Source organism: Engraulis encrasicolus, chromosome 24, assembly GCF_034702125.1.
Source record: "Engraulis encrasicolus isolate BLACKSEA-1 chromosome 24, IST_EnEncr_1.0, whole genome shotgun sequence".
In the NCBI taxonomy this organism is placed as follows: Eukaryota; Metazoa; Chordata; class Actinopteri; order Clupeiformes; family Engraulidae; genus Engraulis; species Engraulis encrasicolus.
Genome location: NC_085880.1, coordinates 36,205,042 through 36,222,868, shown reverse-complemented (window position 1 = coordinate 36,222,868; position 17,827 = coordinate 36,205,042). Strand labels below are relative to the sequence as shown.

The 17,827-nt window shown below is 41.4% G+C and overlaps 2 protein-coding genes across 2 annotated transcripts in view; one reads left to right on the top strand and one right to left on the bottom strand.

Annotated features, from left to right (window-relative positions):
- Positions 1–1,970: 1,970 nt before the first annotated feature.
- agt (angiotensinogen) lies at positions 1,971–11,261 on the bottom strand. The gene is made up of 5 exons (XM_063192175.1): positions 11,208–11,261; positions 8,487–9,297; positions 5,696–5,960; positions 4,333–4,483; positions 1,971–3,435 (listed from the first exon to the last, which is right to left on the bottom strand). Exons 2-5 carry the CDS (start codon positions 9,262–9,264, stop codon positions 3,259–3,261), a joined length of 1,371 nt encoding a protein of 456 aa, XP_063048245.1. The 5' UTR covers positions 9,265–9,297; positions 11,208–11,261; the 3' UTR covers positions 1,971–3,258.
- Positions 11,262–16,718: 5,457 nt separating this feature from the next.
- The window catches only part of phactr2 (phosphatase and actin regulator 2), a 44,790-nt gene continuing 43,681 nt past the window's right edge, over positions 16,719–17,827 (top strand). Inside the window, exon 1 of the mRNA XM_063191598.1 lies at positions 16,719–16,908. Coding sequence (XP_063047668.1) covers positions 16,896–16,908 — 13 coding nt within the window. The 5' untranslated portion in view covers positions 16,719–16,895. The remainder of the gene's footprint in view (positions 16,909–17,827) is intronic.

The window sequence follows — 17,827 nt, the reverse complement described above, 5'->3', positions numbered from 1 at the left end:
ATACATATTGGACTCACTGTATATATTTATGCATGTTTAAGGTAATGGGGAAAAAGCTAAGGGTATTTTTAACAGGCTTTAAAGCAACATTGGTGGTGAAGGTTGGAGGTTAGTTCACTATCAACCCCTTGTTTCTTTCAATAGTATATTTTGCACATGCGGTCATAATGGACACTCTTCAAGGACCACAGTGTATTGTGTGGGGATTGGTGAACTCATGAAAGGAAATATACTGTAAAGGCTACAGAATGTACTATACAGTATATCTGTGCCCAATGTAGCATAGAACATAGACTGTGTATCCAGTCTGGGTACCAGACTTTTGGATGAATATAATAGTTAAAAAAGGCAGAGATGCGTGCCGAAACTGTGGTGTCCTCTGGACAGAACGACAGGTACATCTGGGTGTCATTTGAATGACACGTCCCAGCGAGAAGGTGTATACCGGTACTACACAGGGTTGTGGCAAGAGTAGGCATTGCAACTATGTTTCATTCCCAAATTTCATATTTTCAGAATATTTACTAAGTAATAAACTAATATTTACTTGAGTAGCCAAAGTACACGGACATGTAGAAGATCCACCTTTTTATGTATGAAAACTAAACATTTCAAGTAGGGGTGTAAATGATATTCGATATGTATTGATGCATTGATTCTATGGCTGACAATCGAATCGAATCTTATCGTATGGTGGGGCATTCTTCAGTATCAAAAATGATCGAATCGATTATTGGCCCCTGCCCAATGCCATAGCTGTTAATTTTGCAACATAATAGAAGTGGAAAAGTGTTTGGGGAAAAAAATGGAATCGGATGGAACTTTGACTTTAATGAAAAAAAGAATCACACATCACAGAAACCTTCTACTAAAGAATGGTTGCTCTTTAGGGGAATTTTTGGTTAAAACCGTATGAAGCGATCATGTTACGCATTAAGACAAATGCAGCAGAAGTTTATGTCCAGAATTTTCCATTCAACCCTCAGATCCCCCAACAGCAGATGAGATGACGGAGTGGTTGAATATCTCCTAATTCCCAACATGTGCAATACACTTGGAGAGTAAACAGGCTCGGTACGCATGCTGCATGACCTTGTGGACTGATGGACGGGAGTTCAGTGACAGTACTTATCAGCTGTCTGTAGTTGGTCAGAGGTGTGTGTGTGTGTGTGTGTGTGTGTGTGTGTGTGTGTGTGTGTCCCAAAAAATCCAGTTACTGCTAACTAAAGCAACATTTGTAACTGACTGTAGCTGTGTCATTCCAGCATGAATAAATGGCTAAATAGCTGACATTCGTACCAATTTCCATGGCCAAAGGTGAGCGTTCTTCCATAGTATTAGACCTGAAAATGAACAGTTCTGATCTGAGTAACAAAAAGCATATGACATGGCAGAAGAAGGCATTATGAAATAACTCAGATATCCCAGAGTTTCTCCAGAACAACACATTTATTCAAGTACTTGTGTTCACAAAAATAGGCTTAACATTTTATTCAAAAAAATACATATTGTGTTAAGGTCGACTTTAAACTGAGGCAAAGCTATTTGCAGTAACAAAGATGTAGTGCTAACACTATTAGTGGGGCAAAACTTCGTCTGAGAACTGTCGTTCTCCATAATAAGCGGTAGATTCCATGACAAGATTAAATCTTGCTATTTGCCTAAAAACATAAACTAGCTCTGCAAATGAAGATGATGAAACATCTTTAGTCACACTAGAATTCTCTCACATTATAATAAACATCGTTCGTTGTTAAGTGGATTCTGTGTTTTTTTAGACAGAGATAAATAGAAGGACAGATTGGTGGTAGACAAAAGGAATACTGCCCTACAGAGCAAAATGGCGGTAACGGGGAAGAGCTCCAAGCGGTGAGTAAAATTACTTGAAAATTACCTGATCCTTTGGTCCAGTCTAAGCAGTTTTGGGTAGATTATTGACATGGGACAGTTTTGTTACATTATATTATCACTTTTTTTTTTTTTAACTGAGAAATCGTTTTATTTTACTTTATAATTTGATATATACTGTAGGTCATAAAAATCACAGTAACTCATTTTTAACAGTAATGAAGTTAGAGCATTTTTGCTTTGTAGGGCAGAATACCACACCAATATGTCAGGCTTTTTTATTTCTCCAAAGATGTGGGATTTCCATATCTGTGCAAATTCCCAGTGCAATGTTTTGCCTACATTTCTGCTGCTCTGCAGAACCAAAATGGAGCACCATGAATTGATCCTACCTGTTTGTTCCATCACTGTGATTCTTTCTCAGAGAGTGAGAGAAAGAAAGAAAGATATCAACAGCCGGGCATGTCAGTGGGCGAACATGCATGACACACTTGCACAAAGCCGATTTACTGTTTTCATGTGGCAAGTGCCACTCGATGCTACTTGGTGTGGGGGGAACACTACACGGTGAACACATAAATAATTATTATTACAAAAGAGGGGATATGTGCTACACATTTTACATAAATACTAGAACAAAGCCATCATGCCAATGAGGAGCAGTGATGGACATAATGGATTCATCATCAGTTACAATCCAGCTCCACATATTCCAAATGACCTTGTTTTAGATGTCCAATTTAGCTCAGGTGATTGGCTGGTTGAATGATCACCTGGTTGCATTGGACAGGTAAAACGATGCCTTTTGGAAAATGTGGCCCTAGAGCGTAACTAATGAATCCATTTTGCCTATCACAGAAAAGAGAAATTCGAGGCTTGTAGCCTTCGAGGCTCCAGCCGTGAAACTCAGGTTTCCCAACCAAAGGTACGTGTACCACTAGGGGTACGCGAGCACACCTCAAGGGGTGCGTGGAAAAATGTAAAAATAACAAATATATTGAGTGTAGTCACATTGGGATAGAGGAACAGAGCCTGAATGAGGGCGAGGGGGGTACTCTTCATATGAAAAAGTTGCCAAGGGGGTACGCAGGACAAAAAAGGTTGGAAAGCACTGTAAGAGACAGTCCACCATGCTTCCAAACTGAACTATGTTCTTCTGTTATCTGAGACGAGTTGATGATGGTGTTCCTATCCAGAAGAACAGCCATGGCACCATCTTGCTCTCGCTCTCGCTCTCGCTCTCTCTCTCTCTCTCTCTCTCTCTCTCTCTCTCTCTCTCTCTCTCTCTCTCTCTCTCTCTCTCTCTCTCTCTCTCTCTCTTGCTCTCGCTCTCTCTCTCTCTAGCTCTCTCTCTCTCTCTCTCGCTCTCGCTCTCGCTCTCGCTCTCGCTCTCGCTCTCTCTCTCTCGCTCTACTCCACTGGGTTCCTGATCTTCCCCATCAGAACTATGGCGTCAGAGTTGCCTTCAAAGATGGCGAACAGGAAGGGCTTGTTCACTGTCAGCTTCCGGGGGGCTGTTTCTTCTTCTGTCTTTGGGGAATCCTGGAGCTGCTCCTCTGAGATCTCAAACACCACCGCGTTGTACACCTGGATTTGAAGAGCCAAGTATTAGAGATTTAAAACTCATTTCACCACCTTCACCACCGGTTCATAACATACAACATCTCCCCTCGGCATGGGAAGGGAGGAGCCCTCTCCTTCACACTCTCAATACAAGAAAAACGTCTGGAAAAAGAGAGCTCTCCCCAAATCCAAAATAGGGCATTTGTTACCATCTGAATGTCAAAGAGCCAAGTATTAGGAATGCTATGCAGGGGCGTCAGCTGACCTAATGCTATACAGGGGCACAGTAGAGCACTGAGAGATAATGCGGGGTTTTTTTTTTTTGGGGGGGAGTTTTGCAGTGATTTATTTTTAAATGCTTGTTAAGTAATTATATTATTGCAAGTAGTGCATGTGCGCTATTGTGTGCGCATTCTGTAGATTGTACTCTGTATGCTAAACTTGAGCTAAATTCCCTGTAAAATAGGTCTGGCAAAGTCCCTGATTCTATTTATGCGACACCAAAATGAACAGATCATGTTAAGTCACAAGTTAACTGCAACCAATATGATATGTGTTCAGATGGATTTTTAAGTGGAACCGATCAGGAATAGGCCTACTACTTGCAAATCAGAAACTGTACCTGATAAACTGTGGATTTTTCTTTGTTACAAGTAGTGCATGTGTGCTATTTGGTGCGCATTCTGTAGATTACTCCGTATGGTAAACGTGAGCTAAATTCCAAGGTAGCAAGGTTGTTTTTTGCAAAGCAAATCAATACCCAGGCACGTGCCCCTGTAAAATAGGTCTGGCGACGCCCCTGATTCTATACGACCCCAAAATGAACAGATCATAAGTTAACTGCAGCCAATATGATATGTGCCCACACAATTTTTTAAGTGGAACCGATCAGGTATACTACTTGCAAATCGGAAACTGTACCTGATCAACTGTGAACTTTTCTTTGTTGCTGAGTCTTCTGTATTTGTCGTCTGAGCCAAATAGGTAGTTATCCACCCGCATGTGTGTCAGCACAGACTTGAGGTCCGTTAGGGCCGTCCCAGAGATCTTGGGCAAGGACAGTTCCAGATAACTACGACGAGAAAAAGGGTAAACATTTAAACAGACTTAAAGGTTATTCAAACTTGACTCACAATGCTTGAAGTTGACTACAGCAACCAACTGACTCAAGCCGGTGAAATACACATTGACTGACCTCCAATTCTGTGATGACAACATTGAAACTGAGCTGAAGACTTTGGACCCCATAGATTTCAACAGCAAATAGGTTCTCGTAAACAGTCTCTTCATAGACTTTGTGAATTGTTTTATTAGCCGTATTTACATGGGAACTTTTAATCTGATTATGTGTAAAAACCTATTAAATATACCTAATATAAACAGCTTCAATGTTTAAACCGATTATATTAGGTGGTTGAGAGGGTTCATATAAATCAATTAAATGAGCAAACTCTCCATGTTAACAGTTTGTTTAAGCCGATAATATTTAATCTGTTTTAAAAAAACGGGCCCATGTAAAAAAAAGAGAACAAAATAATTGCTTTTAAATGTGGGTAAAGCTAAAAATCCTATTTTTTGTATGTGCATTAGGGACATAAAAACCAGTCAAGGGTTTAGAACTTAACTTGTTTAATGTTATTTAATATGTACAGGTATTTTAAACGTGGGTGAATGTATCCATTATAGAATCTCGGTACGAGATCTGAAAGTCGATGATAATCAGGCTACGTTACCATTATTATGTAGGCCTATTAGGTTGTTAATCCATTTTAAGGAAGGATTCTCAATTGTAAACCCTGGTTGCTTATGGCGGTGGTTTTCAGTAAGCTTAAAAATATTCCTATCAGTTAAGAACGGCGTTATAATAATGTATTGCATCTTTGAACATGGCTACTATTATCATTATTATTTCATATATCACTGTGGGGAACTGACTAACAGACCTTGACTATGGTTATGAAGGGGATTCACTGCAAAATCTTGTAGCACAAACCATGTAAGGGGGCCCTTGGCTGGAATCTACCGTTATACAGTATACGGGACCATGCAATGGTGAAGTTTGAGAACTGATGGCTTATAGTTTCAAGATTCAATAATTATTTTAATACATCTCATTAATTTATATAGAGTATAATAGAGTACAATTCTTTGTGTTTTGTCTCCTTAAAAGATAAATAAATGAAATTGTGTGTGTGTGTGTGTGTGTGTGTGTGTGTGTGTGTGTGTGTGTGTGTGTGTGTGTGTGTGTGTGTGTGTGTGTGTGTGTGTGGCATTGGACACTCACCCCTCTTTCAGATGCTTGTTCCAGGTGTCTATGTCGTCCTGCTTCAACTCAATATCCTGTGCGTCTACTCCTTCGTGGGGCAGTAGAAGCAGCATGTAAGCCTGATTGGCCAAAGGCAGCTTCACCACAGTACACTTCTTGTCCGTGTCATCAAGGTATTCGTACTTTCCTGTGTGTGTCATCATTGGAATAGACAGAGTATTCTGCTCATCCACCTTGAAGTCCTGCTTGGCCATGGACTCTGGCTTGAAAGTCGCCCAACTGCCTGGAAGGTAGATATAGTGATTACAGTCTAACCGCACAAATACACCTAGCGCGACGCGATTGAAGCGACAGTGCGATTGAAGCGACTACAGTATGTCATAGAAAGTTGGAAGGATTTCAACTTCAAACTGTCGCTCTCGTCGCGTAAATCGCCTCTTGTCTCCACAATCGCTTTTGTCGCGCGACTCAATACAAAGTCAATTACTTCCGTCGCTCGCCTCATTCTTGTCGCGCTAGGTGTATTTGTGCGGTTTGGGGTTTTTGCCGTTTGGGACGCTCTGGGGTTTTCTGTTTTGTTTTTGAAGGGCTGTTTTCATTTTAATCAATGTGATATAGTGAAAGCAATTGTCAAATGAAGCCAGCATTAGAAATCAGCTCCCATTCTCCTTTTTTTGGTCTTTTTTTTTGTCAACAGCAATTATTAAAGCCGCAAGTGGCGATGACGGGCCCTAGCACCTACGATTTAGGGCCCGGGCATGTCGCCAGCGCCCCATCAACCTTTTTGTTTGTAAATGCAAGATAAACACAAGCTGGGTGTATCTGCACTTTTCTTGAATGTTATGAAGTAGTGGAATATGTGGCATACTCTTTATATACTGCATATATATATATATATATATATATATACACATACTGTGTATATATATATACTTGTGTGCTGTGGAGTGCTGTGTCACAATGACAATGGGAGTTGGAGTTTCCCAATGGGCTTTCGCTTTCACTTTCACATATACTGTATATATAACCTTTACAGTATTAATAACATGAAATCTAACATATTAAATCACACTCAGAATAATCAGTAACACTTTATTTTAATGGTTCACTATTACAGTGGACCTACCACATTAGGTACAGTGTAATAACAGTGTAACAATATTTAATACCATGTAATACCTGTGTTATACCATGTACCAACTCTAACCCTAACCCTGGATGTACAAACCCCAACTCCGATGAAGTTGGGACGTTTGGTAAACAGTGAATAAAATCAAAATGCTATCATTTTCAAAACATTCAATCTATTCATTAGATGGAGAATAGTGAAAAGACAACATATTAAGTGTTAAAACCGAGAAAAAATATTTTTTGGGGGGACATATGTACTCATTTCTAATTTGATAAATCCAACACGTCTCAAAAGAGTTGGGACGGGGACAATAAATGGCAGCAAATGTCGAGGAAGACTAAAAACAAAACAAAAGACAACACTTAACAGTTAAATACATTAACCGATGAGATGATTTTATATAAAAAACAGTGTTAATTCCTATCCTGGACATGATTTCACCAGCTTAAATGGTGGGTGTATTCCTTGTCATGTTTTGCAATGTTTTCCTTTCTGTAGTGCTTACAGTGTGACAAGTCTTGACCAAAAACCCACCATTTTATCACCTGCTGGTCCTTATGATGGAGCCAAACTGTTAAAACTGGGTAGAGAATGCAATTTGACCTTACTATGTGGCAGTAATCGAAGATCTCCCTTCAAAATATAATGCATGAGTGTCTTTTCATGCTGTTTAAAACCCATTTATACCATTCAGCACTGTATTTAACTCTACAGATGAGTGAGAACATCTTAACCAATGCACTACTGCACCCGCATGCCATCGTGGAGGCTGACTTTTGAAGCTAGCACTAACACAAGTTGGATGGTCCATTTTCACTGTAGCACAGGATGTGCAATGCTCTATTATTGTCAAAAAGAATGGACTTCTACAACTTCTGCTGACTTCTGTAAGCAAAGGACAGTTTCCCATGTCTTCTGGGTCTATTTCAAGTGAGCTCAGGTGCTTAGGAGAATGTTACACCCCTGTATCATTTTCATGCATTAAGCATTCTTAATATGGTCAATTTTCAATAGCTCTAATTCCTGGAGTGCTAGAGTGAGACTACAGCCAATATATATTTCATGATGTCATGAACCTATACAATGATTTTATTAACAAAAATATGTCTTATATACACTCAATCGTGGTAAATCAAAGGGAATTCAAAAATGTATGTAATAACTATGGTAATTATTCCTTTTGCATCTTTAATTCTGAGTGACTCAGCCTCTCTGTGATGATCTTATACCTGGACACCTATATTGTCCGTCAGTACAATTCATTTTGAAATGTTCTTCTTTGTTGTTTTATCTTATTTGGATGTTTACTAAATTTCACTGATCCCCGTCCCAACTCTTTTGAGACGTGTTGGATTTATCAAATTAGAAATGAGTACATATGTCCCCCAAAACAATATTTGTTCTCGGTTTTAACACTTAATATGTTGTCTTTTCACTATTCTCCATCTAATGAATAGATTGAATGTTTTGAAAATGATAGCATTTTGATTTTATTCACTGTTTACCAAACGTCCCAACTTCATCGGAGTTGGGGTTTGTAAGTACAACATTGGTACATGGTATTAAATGTTGTTACACTAGTTATTACACTGTGCCTAATGTGGTAGATCCACTGTAATAGTGAACCATTGAAATAAAGTGTAACCGAATAATCCATTCTTTATGATCTAAATTTACCTTTAAAATGCAGTGAGCTGGCAAACAGGAAGTTAGTTGCTGAGCTGAGGTTCTGGAACAGCTGTTTGATGTTCCCGTCCGATGTCTTGTGGACGAAGCTGTTCGCCATCTCCTTGGCCTCCTCTGGCTTGGAAAAGTCTACAGAGCGTGTGAAAGAGGCATCCGAGAAGTCCCGTGTCCCACGCACAAAGTCCTTGGAGATCTCGGCATCCTGTGAAATAAAGCTCCAAGCGAGGGTCTTCAGCTTGTCCTGTGAACTATCCATCAGCGAAGTCACCTCCTGCAGCGTCAGAAGAACCTTGTGTCCGTCAAACAGATAGACGCAGCCCTCCCCCTCCGAGGGACTGACGATACCCAGCAGATCCCTGTAGAAAACGGCCGTCTTCTTGGACGCCCCGAGATACAGAGTCACCAGAGTCTCGTAGGCGTCCATCGGGGAGAACAAGGTGTTCGAGTCCCTCTGGCTGCCCCGCAGGCTGTTGTACATGCGCAGCCCGAGGTGGTTCTGGAGGTTCACCAGGTAGGCCAGGCGCTCGGTGCTGTTACCCCCCAGGCCGTCGCTATCTGCGGGGTTGCGGAGGTCGGCCTCCGCCTTGTCCTGCGCGCTGAGGAGGGGAGCCTTCATCACCTCCAGCTCCTGCTCGGTGGCGGGCGTTAAGACCTCGCACGTGGCATTGTCAAGGGCAAACAGGTTGAAGGGGTGCACGTAGACCCGGTTAGCAGAGCCAAACTCCGCAAAGGAGGAGGCCAGCAGCAGGTAAATGACTAGTTCATTCATTTTTCACCTTTTTCTTTTCCCTGAAGAAGATATCTGTTTGGGGAGAAATATATAGACAGGAGAAAAGGTTTTTTTTAAGTCAAATAGTTTGTATAGTAGAATTAAATTTAATCTGTGCATATCATTGTTTCCTGAAAATGTACTGATGCAATGCGTAAGATTTAACTTTGCTTCTTCAAATAGGTTGACCCTGGCCAAGACCAACATCTGACACCATCATATCACAGTGAGTACAAACAAGAAATTTAGAACAGTGTTATGCCCCCCTCTTGGTAACATTGTTGAGAACCAAACTCTTTTATTTGGTGGTGGGGCTAAGTATTCATGAAAAAGGAGAGGTTTGTAAAAATACTACAAAATGTTACATGTACGAATTAAAGCCTTATTGCCTTAATGAATGCCTTAAAATATTACTCATTTGGTCTTCAATAGATACAGTAGCCCTACCTTTGAAACATTTATAAAAGACAATGGGAAAAGTGACATTTTTTCCTATCAGTCAATAGTGCTGAGGCACGTACTGTTTAACTATAGCTTGCCAATTGGGTATTTTGTTATCAATGTGTTTGAACAAATTGTAATATCATATTAATATCATAATATCATTTTACCCTTTTGGAAGTGAAATAGGCCTACTACTTTTGAGAGCATGGTGAAGCGTTCCTGTAGGGCAGTGATTCTCAAACTTTTTCACACCGAGGATCACTTTGTCCCCCTAACAATGTTCATGGACCACCTGTCAACTGAATTGACAGTTGACGGGTGCTAATTTGACACTGTTAATTTTGATGCAGATCACTTACTTTTTATTCACATTTACAAGCCTGTCTTATTGTGGTAAAATATGACTTCAGACATGTTTGGCTTTGTAATAATGCTACTAATGTAGCCTTCTGTTAGCTTGTCTTGGAAAAGTAAAAATCCCCCTGTGGACCACCTGAGCTCTGTCGCGGACCACCAGTGGTCCCCGGACCGCACTTCTGTAGGCCCAACTAACACAACTCCCTTGCTGTTAGCAGTGTAAACACCACAAATCACTAAATTAAATCGTCAATAAAGTAACTGTTGTGGTGAAAGGAATTTTTTGTCACCTCCAAGACATTCATTCACTCTTTTATTTAATCTCAAATAGCCTACTCAAAGGGGGAAAAAAAAGTGGAGCGGATTGTGACCAAAACAACAAACGTCATTGGCTGTGAACTCACTCCAGTCTAGTCATTGTGTGAGAACCATAACATTAGCTGGACATGCAGAATCATCAAGCCAATCAACCATCCCCATCCAAGCTATCACACATTTGTAGCTCCATTTGCTCCACTTCTTCCCTTCTGTAATCAGACTTTTTTAAACATCAACATTTTCAATGAGCTTTTTGAAGGAGCTAAACCCCCACCCCACCCCAACCCACGCTTCTCCCCCTATGCCCTTACGATTCATCTCTTTTACAATTCCACCAAAAAACAAAAAACAAAAACAAAAACCCTGTAGACCTACTCCTCATTTTCTCTTCATGTTTTTTGACTGAATGACCAAATCTTACCACCAGCTATTTGGTGTAACAATAAATATTTTTCTTACTTACTTACTCACTTATTTCCTGAATCTGTATATCGTATTCCAGTCTACGATCAATAGGTTACACTTAGCCCAAAACGCTGTAGTCAGACTTTTAACAAATATGAAAAAAACAATCACATATTGTATGGTAGGTAAATTAATAACGTTTCCCTGCCAGAATCAAATAAGCATTGGATGCTACTGAAGATCTTAAACACATCCACAGGAAAAGACAAAGCCTGAGATTGTAAGTGAGACACTGCAAAATGTCCGTTGCAATAACCTCTGTTTTATTTTCATTTTTTTTAAACATGTGTTATAACATTGCTTCAATCATGCTTAACTTTGACTGAATTTCACTACAGATGTGAGAAAGTTCAACTTACCCCAGATGAACGCACTGATGGTCTGATAAAAATGAGTGTGATTTGGGAGTTGCTATCTCCTTTTAAGAGGTTTTTGGGGCTCGTCAGTAGCCTCCTGGGTTTAAATATTAACTCGGGCATTGAGTCACTGCTTATTTTGTGAGCAGTGGCCTCTGTGACAGCTTTTGTCCTTTTGAGTTGATAAATAAATGGGTCATCGCAGACCACCACTGAATGTGTGTGTGTGTGTGCGCGCCTGTGTGTGTGTGTGTGTGTGTGTGTGTGTGTGTGTGTGTGTGTGTGTGTGTGTGTGTGTGTGTGTGTGTGTGTGTGTGTGTGTGTGTGTGTGTGTGTGTGTGTGTGTGTGTGTGTGTGTGTGAGAGAGGGGGGGGGGGGACATGGACATGGAGAGTGAGTGGGTGGGTGGCTGACGAACATAGTTTGGTTTCGTAAGGATGTGGAGTTTTCCTCTGGACCACTTGTTTGTTTGCTTGACCAAATGAGTACGACATGACGGTTGTAAACACATTTGGTCATTGGCAAAGTTTCTGTTGGCCATTCATAAATCTGTCCTTTTTCTTGAGTAATCATCGCCACTGTCAAATCCAAGTTCCATATTCTTATGTCATATAATCACACAGCTTACAGTAAGGCATAAACCACCAATCTGACAAAGTCTTTAAATTGCTTGATAATGGGGGTCAGATTCAGAGGCCTACTGTTTTCTCTTTAGGTAAGGAAAGGCAATGCAGTAGCTTGTAACATGTTGACAGAAAAAAAAAGATGGTCAATATCTTGATCTATCACTCGCCTCACCTCGTTTGACCCAGTGAATGGCTAGAGGTAGCTTAAAGGGGTATGCCACTATTTTGGGGCTTATTACAGTTAAAATCGTTGGCCGGGGTTTATAAAGGTGGTAAAGTGTCTTAGTTTTCATGTTAAGCGTTGTCTTGCTGACAAGTTAAAAGAGGGAGTATGTAGCTAAGCTAGTGAAAGTCAATGGATCCGTGTAGCATGTAGCATGCTACACGGATCCATTGACTTTCACTAGCTTAGCGGCATGCTAACTAATGGGAGAGAGGGATGGAGTAAGGTTAGAATGTGACCCAGGTCGGACTCGAACCTCTGTCCCCATGGGCCCAGTAGTATTGGCACTCCTTACTGTTATTTTCAAAATGTTTAATATCTCCTGAAATAAATGAAATATACAAATCTGATACCGCCAGGATCTTTTAATTGGAGGTCCGAAGATATTTAGAATAGATTTTTTTTTAAAATTCCAAATAAATTTGTTTGGGCATGTGCATCAATATTGGCACAATGGCAGTTTGACAGCAATGACAGCCTACAAACATTTCTTGTATTCATCAATGAGCTTCTAACCGCAGAGATACACCAGCGGCGACGTGATTCAAGCGACAGAGTGTAGCAGCAAGCGATACGAGCGATTGAGGAGACAAGAGTATGTCCGTACAGGCAGAAGGCAAAGCATTCAAGCATTCCCATTGGCTGTGGTCACTGACCTCTATACAGTCATTGGCTGTCGCGGCTTGTCGCCGAACCGCGTCATAGAAAGTTGAAAGTCGCTCTAGTCTCCAGAATCGCTTTTGTCTCTCGACTCAATACAAAGTCAATCACTTCCGTCGCTCGACTCGCTCAGATCGCCGCTGGTGTATCTCTGCGGTTACACTTCTCTGGCATTTTCCTCCATTCTTTCTTTACAATTTGTGTAGGTCAGGATTCTTTCTCCTTATCACCTCCTAAAGATTTCACATTTCCCCCAAGATTTTCAACTGGATTTACATCTGGAATAATTGCTTGTCGTTTTAGAATAGTGTTTTTGTCTTTCCCCAACCATTCCTGCGTGCTTATGGATGTGGCCTTTTAGTCTTTGGGTTTTTATCTTGCTGGGGCAACACCTCAAAGCAAGCCTACTTGATCATACTCGTAAATGCAACTTTATAACTTCGTAAATATTCATGAAAAGACAAATTTGGCAATGGGCAGCATACTTTCAATGAGAAGCATAGTTGCAATAGGCTACCTACTCTGGCCACAATCTTACACAGCGCACCTTTAAAACATTTTTTTTAAATACTGTATATTTTGCCCATGTTCTCTTATGCAAACCTCAGATGTTCTTTTATAACTCGGCATATGGTGCTTGTTGAAACAACAACCCAAGACTTGTTATTTGTGGTCTGGGGATATTTTCCATTATATACTTCAAGGGACACTGAAATGGCCAAAAAAGGTACTGCAACTATGCTGCTCATTGAAACAGGGTTGCCTATTTCCAAATTTTATCTTTTCATGAAAGTTTACTAAGTAATAAACTAATATTTTCTAATATGTCCCAAGTACAGCCATTTTTGAAGCTAAAAATGGCTATTTCTGGAAATTCAAAATGGCAGACCATGGAGAAGATCCCCCTTTTCACATATGAAAAGGACCATTTTTCCAGTCATAATGAATACTTAGAATTGGATGGTGGTGGTAAGTATTCATGAAAAAGGTAACATTAGGGAATGGGTAGCATGAATTCTGGAAATAAGCAACTAAAAATCTCACACCTTGTCCTTTTAAACTTTAAGGGTTCCAATACTGCTGAGTGGGACTGTATAAGGTACAGAGCAGCCCCCACCCCCTAGCCTGTCTGTTGGTTTCAACAGGTCTCAAAATATTTGAAGATAAAAGAATTGTAAACGCTAAATGTACTAAGTATGCATACTTAGATGCTCTAGCCGGTCTTAGTTGCTTTGCGCACATGCTTCTTCCGGTATTAATGGGTTAAAATGGGCTAGTTCATGTTGAATGGGAAAGGGATGTGTTCATTTGTTGCCGGATATCAACATGTAATGAAGTTATATCGGCTGGCCACTGAAAGATTTAATCTACAGTACAGAGGTAGAATCTCCGTCTGCCATTGTCTTATTTGCCAAGCTTCCAGTTCAACAGCGATAGCGAGGAGGGGTCTCGGGACGACTTCATCTGCCCTACTACTCACGACACGTACAGTTCCTCTGGTGTGAAAGCAGATTCAACTAAACGGGTAGAGTTTAATGCATTCATATTTTTATAATGTAACGGGACGAGTTTTAGTTTGGTTCCAGTGGCAATTGTCTTTATAGTCTTATTTGGGGATGTGTAGAAATATACATAATATACATAGTATGTGTAGCAGAACGCAGTATGAGCTTATTATTTGTATTATATGCTCTGGCCGGGGCTCACCCCCTGACAAGACCTAGTCCATATTAACCCCAGGTTGAAACAGACGTAGGCTACGTACCCTGCATAGCTACAGAGGGGTGCAGTTGTCCCACCAGGATTCCAACCCTGGCCTCCTGTAGTCCCAAACTGGACCCCTGTCTGATCTCTACACCATAGAGTGAGACTTGTTGGTGAGACGGTCAGTGCACTGACAAACCCAGTGATGTTCACTTGTTGTAAAATGGGCAGACATTCTGTGACCGTCCGGTAGGGCACTCGCCTGCCATGCGGCTGACCCAGGTTTGATTTCCCAGCCCGGGTCCTTTGCCGACCCCTCCCCATCTCTCTCCCCCATTCGCTTCCTGTCTACCTCTCGTACGGTCCTGTCCATAATAGTGTCTAAAAGACCAAAAAATATCTTTTTTTAAAAAAAGGGCAGACAAAGAGCGTGCAGTAGATTCAGGTACAAAAGACACCAAAATGACAAATGACAACACTGTGGACCACTTGAGCAAGTAAGATTTCACGGTGACACTTTACTTCACAGCGGCACCATATGCATAACATGACGGTGTCATAACACTGAGTGTCATGACACGCAGTGGTGTAGTCTACTTTTTTGTGGTGGGTATACTGTATATTTGAGCATTTTCTGAAGTGGGTATCGTATACTGTTTATATTTGTGCTATTCTAAATAATGGATCAATCAATTTTAAGTGGGTATACTGAAATCCCTGAAATTTGGAACTCCGTATACCCACATTCTACGTAGACTAGACCACTGATTAGACGTCATGGATGAATCATAAATGTTACGTCAATGTCAATGTCAAATGTTTATGGTCATGAAAAGTTGACATGTTTTTGTCTTTTGTCTTTTTACATGTTTTTTTTGTCCATAACCAAATGTCACTCAATGACAAAAGTCATACAATTGTTAATATTGACATTAAAGTTAATGACACATATCCATGACTGTGTTACGACACTGTTATAACACTGTCACGACACCGCAGCATGAAGTAAAACGTTACCAACTTAACTGGTTGGATGACAGTCATTTTTGGATCATACAACGCAGCAGTGCCACAGGGTTTTCAGCATTTTGGGTGTTTTTTTAAGACACCCACAGAAAATTGAATTCCATGCCAATGTCAGCACCTCATTAAAAAACGGAATTTACACTGAATTTATGGAAAGTACTGATTAGGATGTGGCACGCTTATCATTGGAATTGGCTTTTTAGGTTATGGTGCTACTGTGGAAGATGTCTATTTTACATGAGATTCTCTCTCTCTCTCTCTCTCTCTCTCTCTCTCTCTCTCTCTCTCTCTCTCTCTCTCTCTCTCTCTCTCTCTTATTGCCTAGTTGCAAATGCTCTCTTCCCTCTCCCTTTCTCTCTTGTTGCCTTTTTTCTCTCCTGTTACTAATGTATGCACCTTTACATAAGCTCTATTGGTACTCCTCCCTGTCTATTTCTCTTCCTCTCCCTTCCTCTCTCTCTCTCTCTCTCTCTCTCTCTCTCTCTCTCTCTCTCTCTCTCTCTCTCTCTCTCTCTCTCTCTCTCTCTCTCTCTCTCTCTCTCTCTCTCTATCACTCACTCTCTCACTCACTCTCTCACACACGCACACACATGCACACACACGCACACACAGACACACACACTGGTGGTAGCATCTCTCTAATGTAGCTTTGCAAGTTCATGTATGTTGATAGCGGTACACACCTCCCTCTCTACCTCTCTTCCTCCTCTCCATTTCCCTGTCTCTGTCTGTCCCCCACAGCCCAAGGCTGTAGCTAAAAGCCCCTGGTGGATTTGGATGCCTTTCGCTGGCTCACTTAGCCGGTCGAGCTAATGGAGGTGGCGATAATTGTTTTACATCATGGCCGCCACTGTCTGGTACTTGGTGGTGGGCTTCCTGGTGCACTTTGTTGCCATGGCAGCCGTCCTGTAGTGTTGTTGATGGCAGTGATGGTGGCGGAATGTTGCAGGAAGAGAAGAGATGAGCTGGGGAGAGTCCAGCAGAACACACACACACACACACACACACACACACACACACACACACACACACACACACACACACACACACACACACACACACACACACACACACACACACACACACACACACACACACACAAGACCTCCAAGAGGGAGGAGCCTGAGACAAGCCTAAGAAGAGAGAGAGAGAGAGAGAGAGTGTAAGAGTAAAGGAAGCGGTAGAAAGAGAGAAGGGGGGGGGGGGTAGAGAAAGGGAGGTAGGGAGGAGGTGGACGGTAAGGGTGTGGGAAAGAGAGAGAGCAAGCCAGTGGAGGGTAAAGGGGAAGACAGATGTAGTGTGTGTATATGTGTGTGTGAGAGAGAGAGAAAGAGAGAGGGAAAGTGCGACTCAGGGACATTTAAAGGAGCAACGACTGAGGAAAGAAGCTGAGAGTGGAGAAGAGAGTTGAGGAACACATTCATAGGACCTACTCTCTCGCTCCTTCAAGTCATGGAACATGCCCGTGAGTCTCTTTCTATTATTATTACTCTCTCTCTCTCTGTCTCTGTTTGTGCACACTGTTGTATATTACTCCTTATATTTTCTGTTGTCAGCGTCTCATTGTAGTTTCATTTCTGAGGGTTGAAGTCAAGTCGTGCACGACATTGCAACATTGTTACAGGACCTAAAATGCTCATCACAAATCTCTGTCACAATCAGATTTTATTTGGGTACATTCTAACTCACGTAAGGTGTTCCGATTTGTGCAAAGTGAGCGAGTTCTGGTGTTTTCTTCCTTGGTCTAAGGCAGAGTGCAGTGGAAACTCCCCAGGCCAGGCAGGAACAGATTTCAACTGTTAAATAAACAGTCCATCTTCCAGTGATAAGGCAGAGTTACAGTGAGGGCTAAATTTGGCCCCTCTAGTGTCACATGATGTGTTTCACTGAGTGTACCATTTGGGAAGGATGGGGAGCAGGGTGTATTAGTCAGGGGGGAGGTGGGGTGGGGTGGGGTGGGGTTGAGATCCCGTAACACCAACAGTAACAGTATCGTTGTGTTTTCACCATAATATACGCACACACTTTGTGTTTGTTTATCTAAGACAGAGACAGAGACAGAGAGAGAGAGAGAGAGAGAGAGAGGAGTGTGACCACAGGAACAAAATGTGCACAGTCCTTTTAACCCCATGAACCCCCTGAGCGCCATGTTGGGTTGTTTGACTATTTTTATGTTCAGGCTATTGACTTGGTCCTACAGTACATGCAATGTAAGATGGCTAAATGCATGCCCTGTATCTAGTTATTTCCAAGACCTTTAGCAAACCAAATGTGTCATAGTTCTGTATCCCATGATTAAAACTCCTGCTGTAATGAACACAGCCGTGTACTTCATAGAATTGAAGTACTTTGACATGTCATTCAGGTTCTCTTGGCATTGGCCG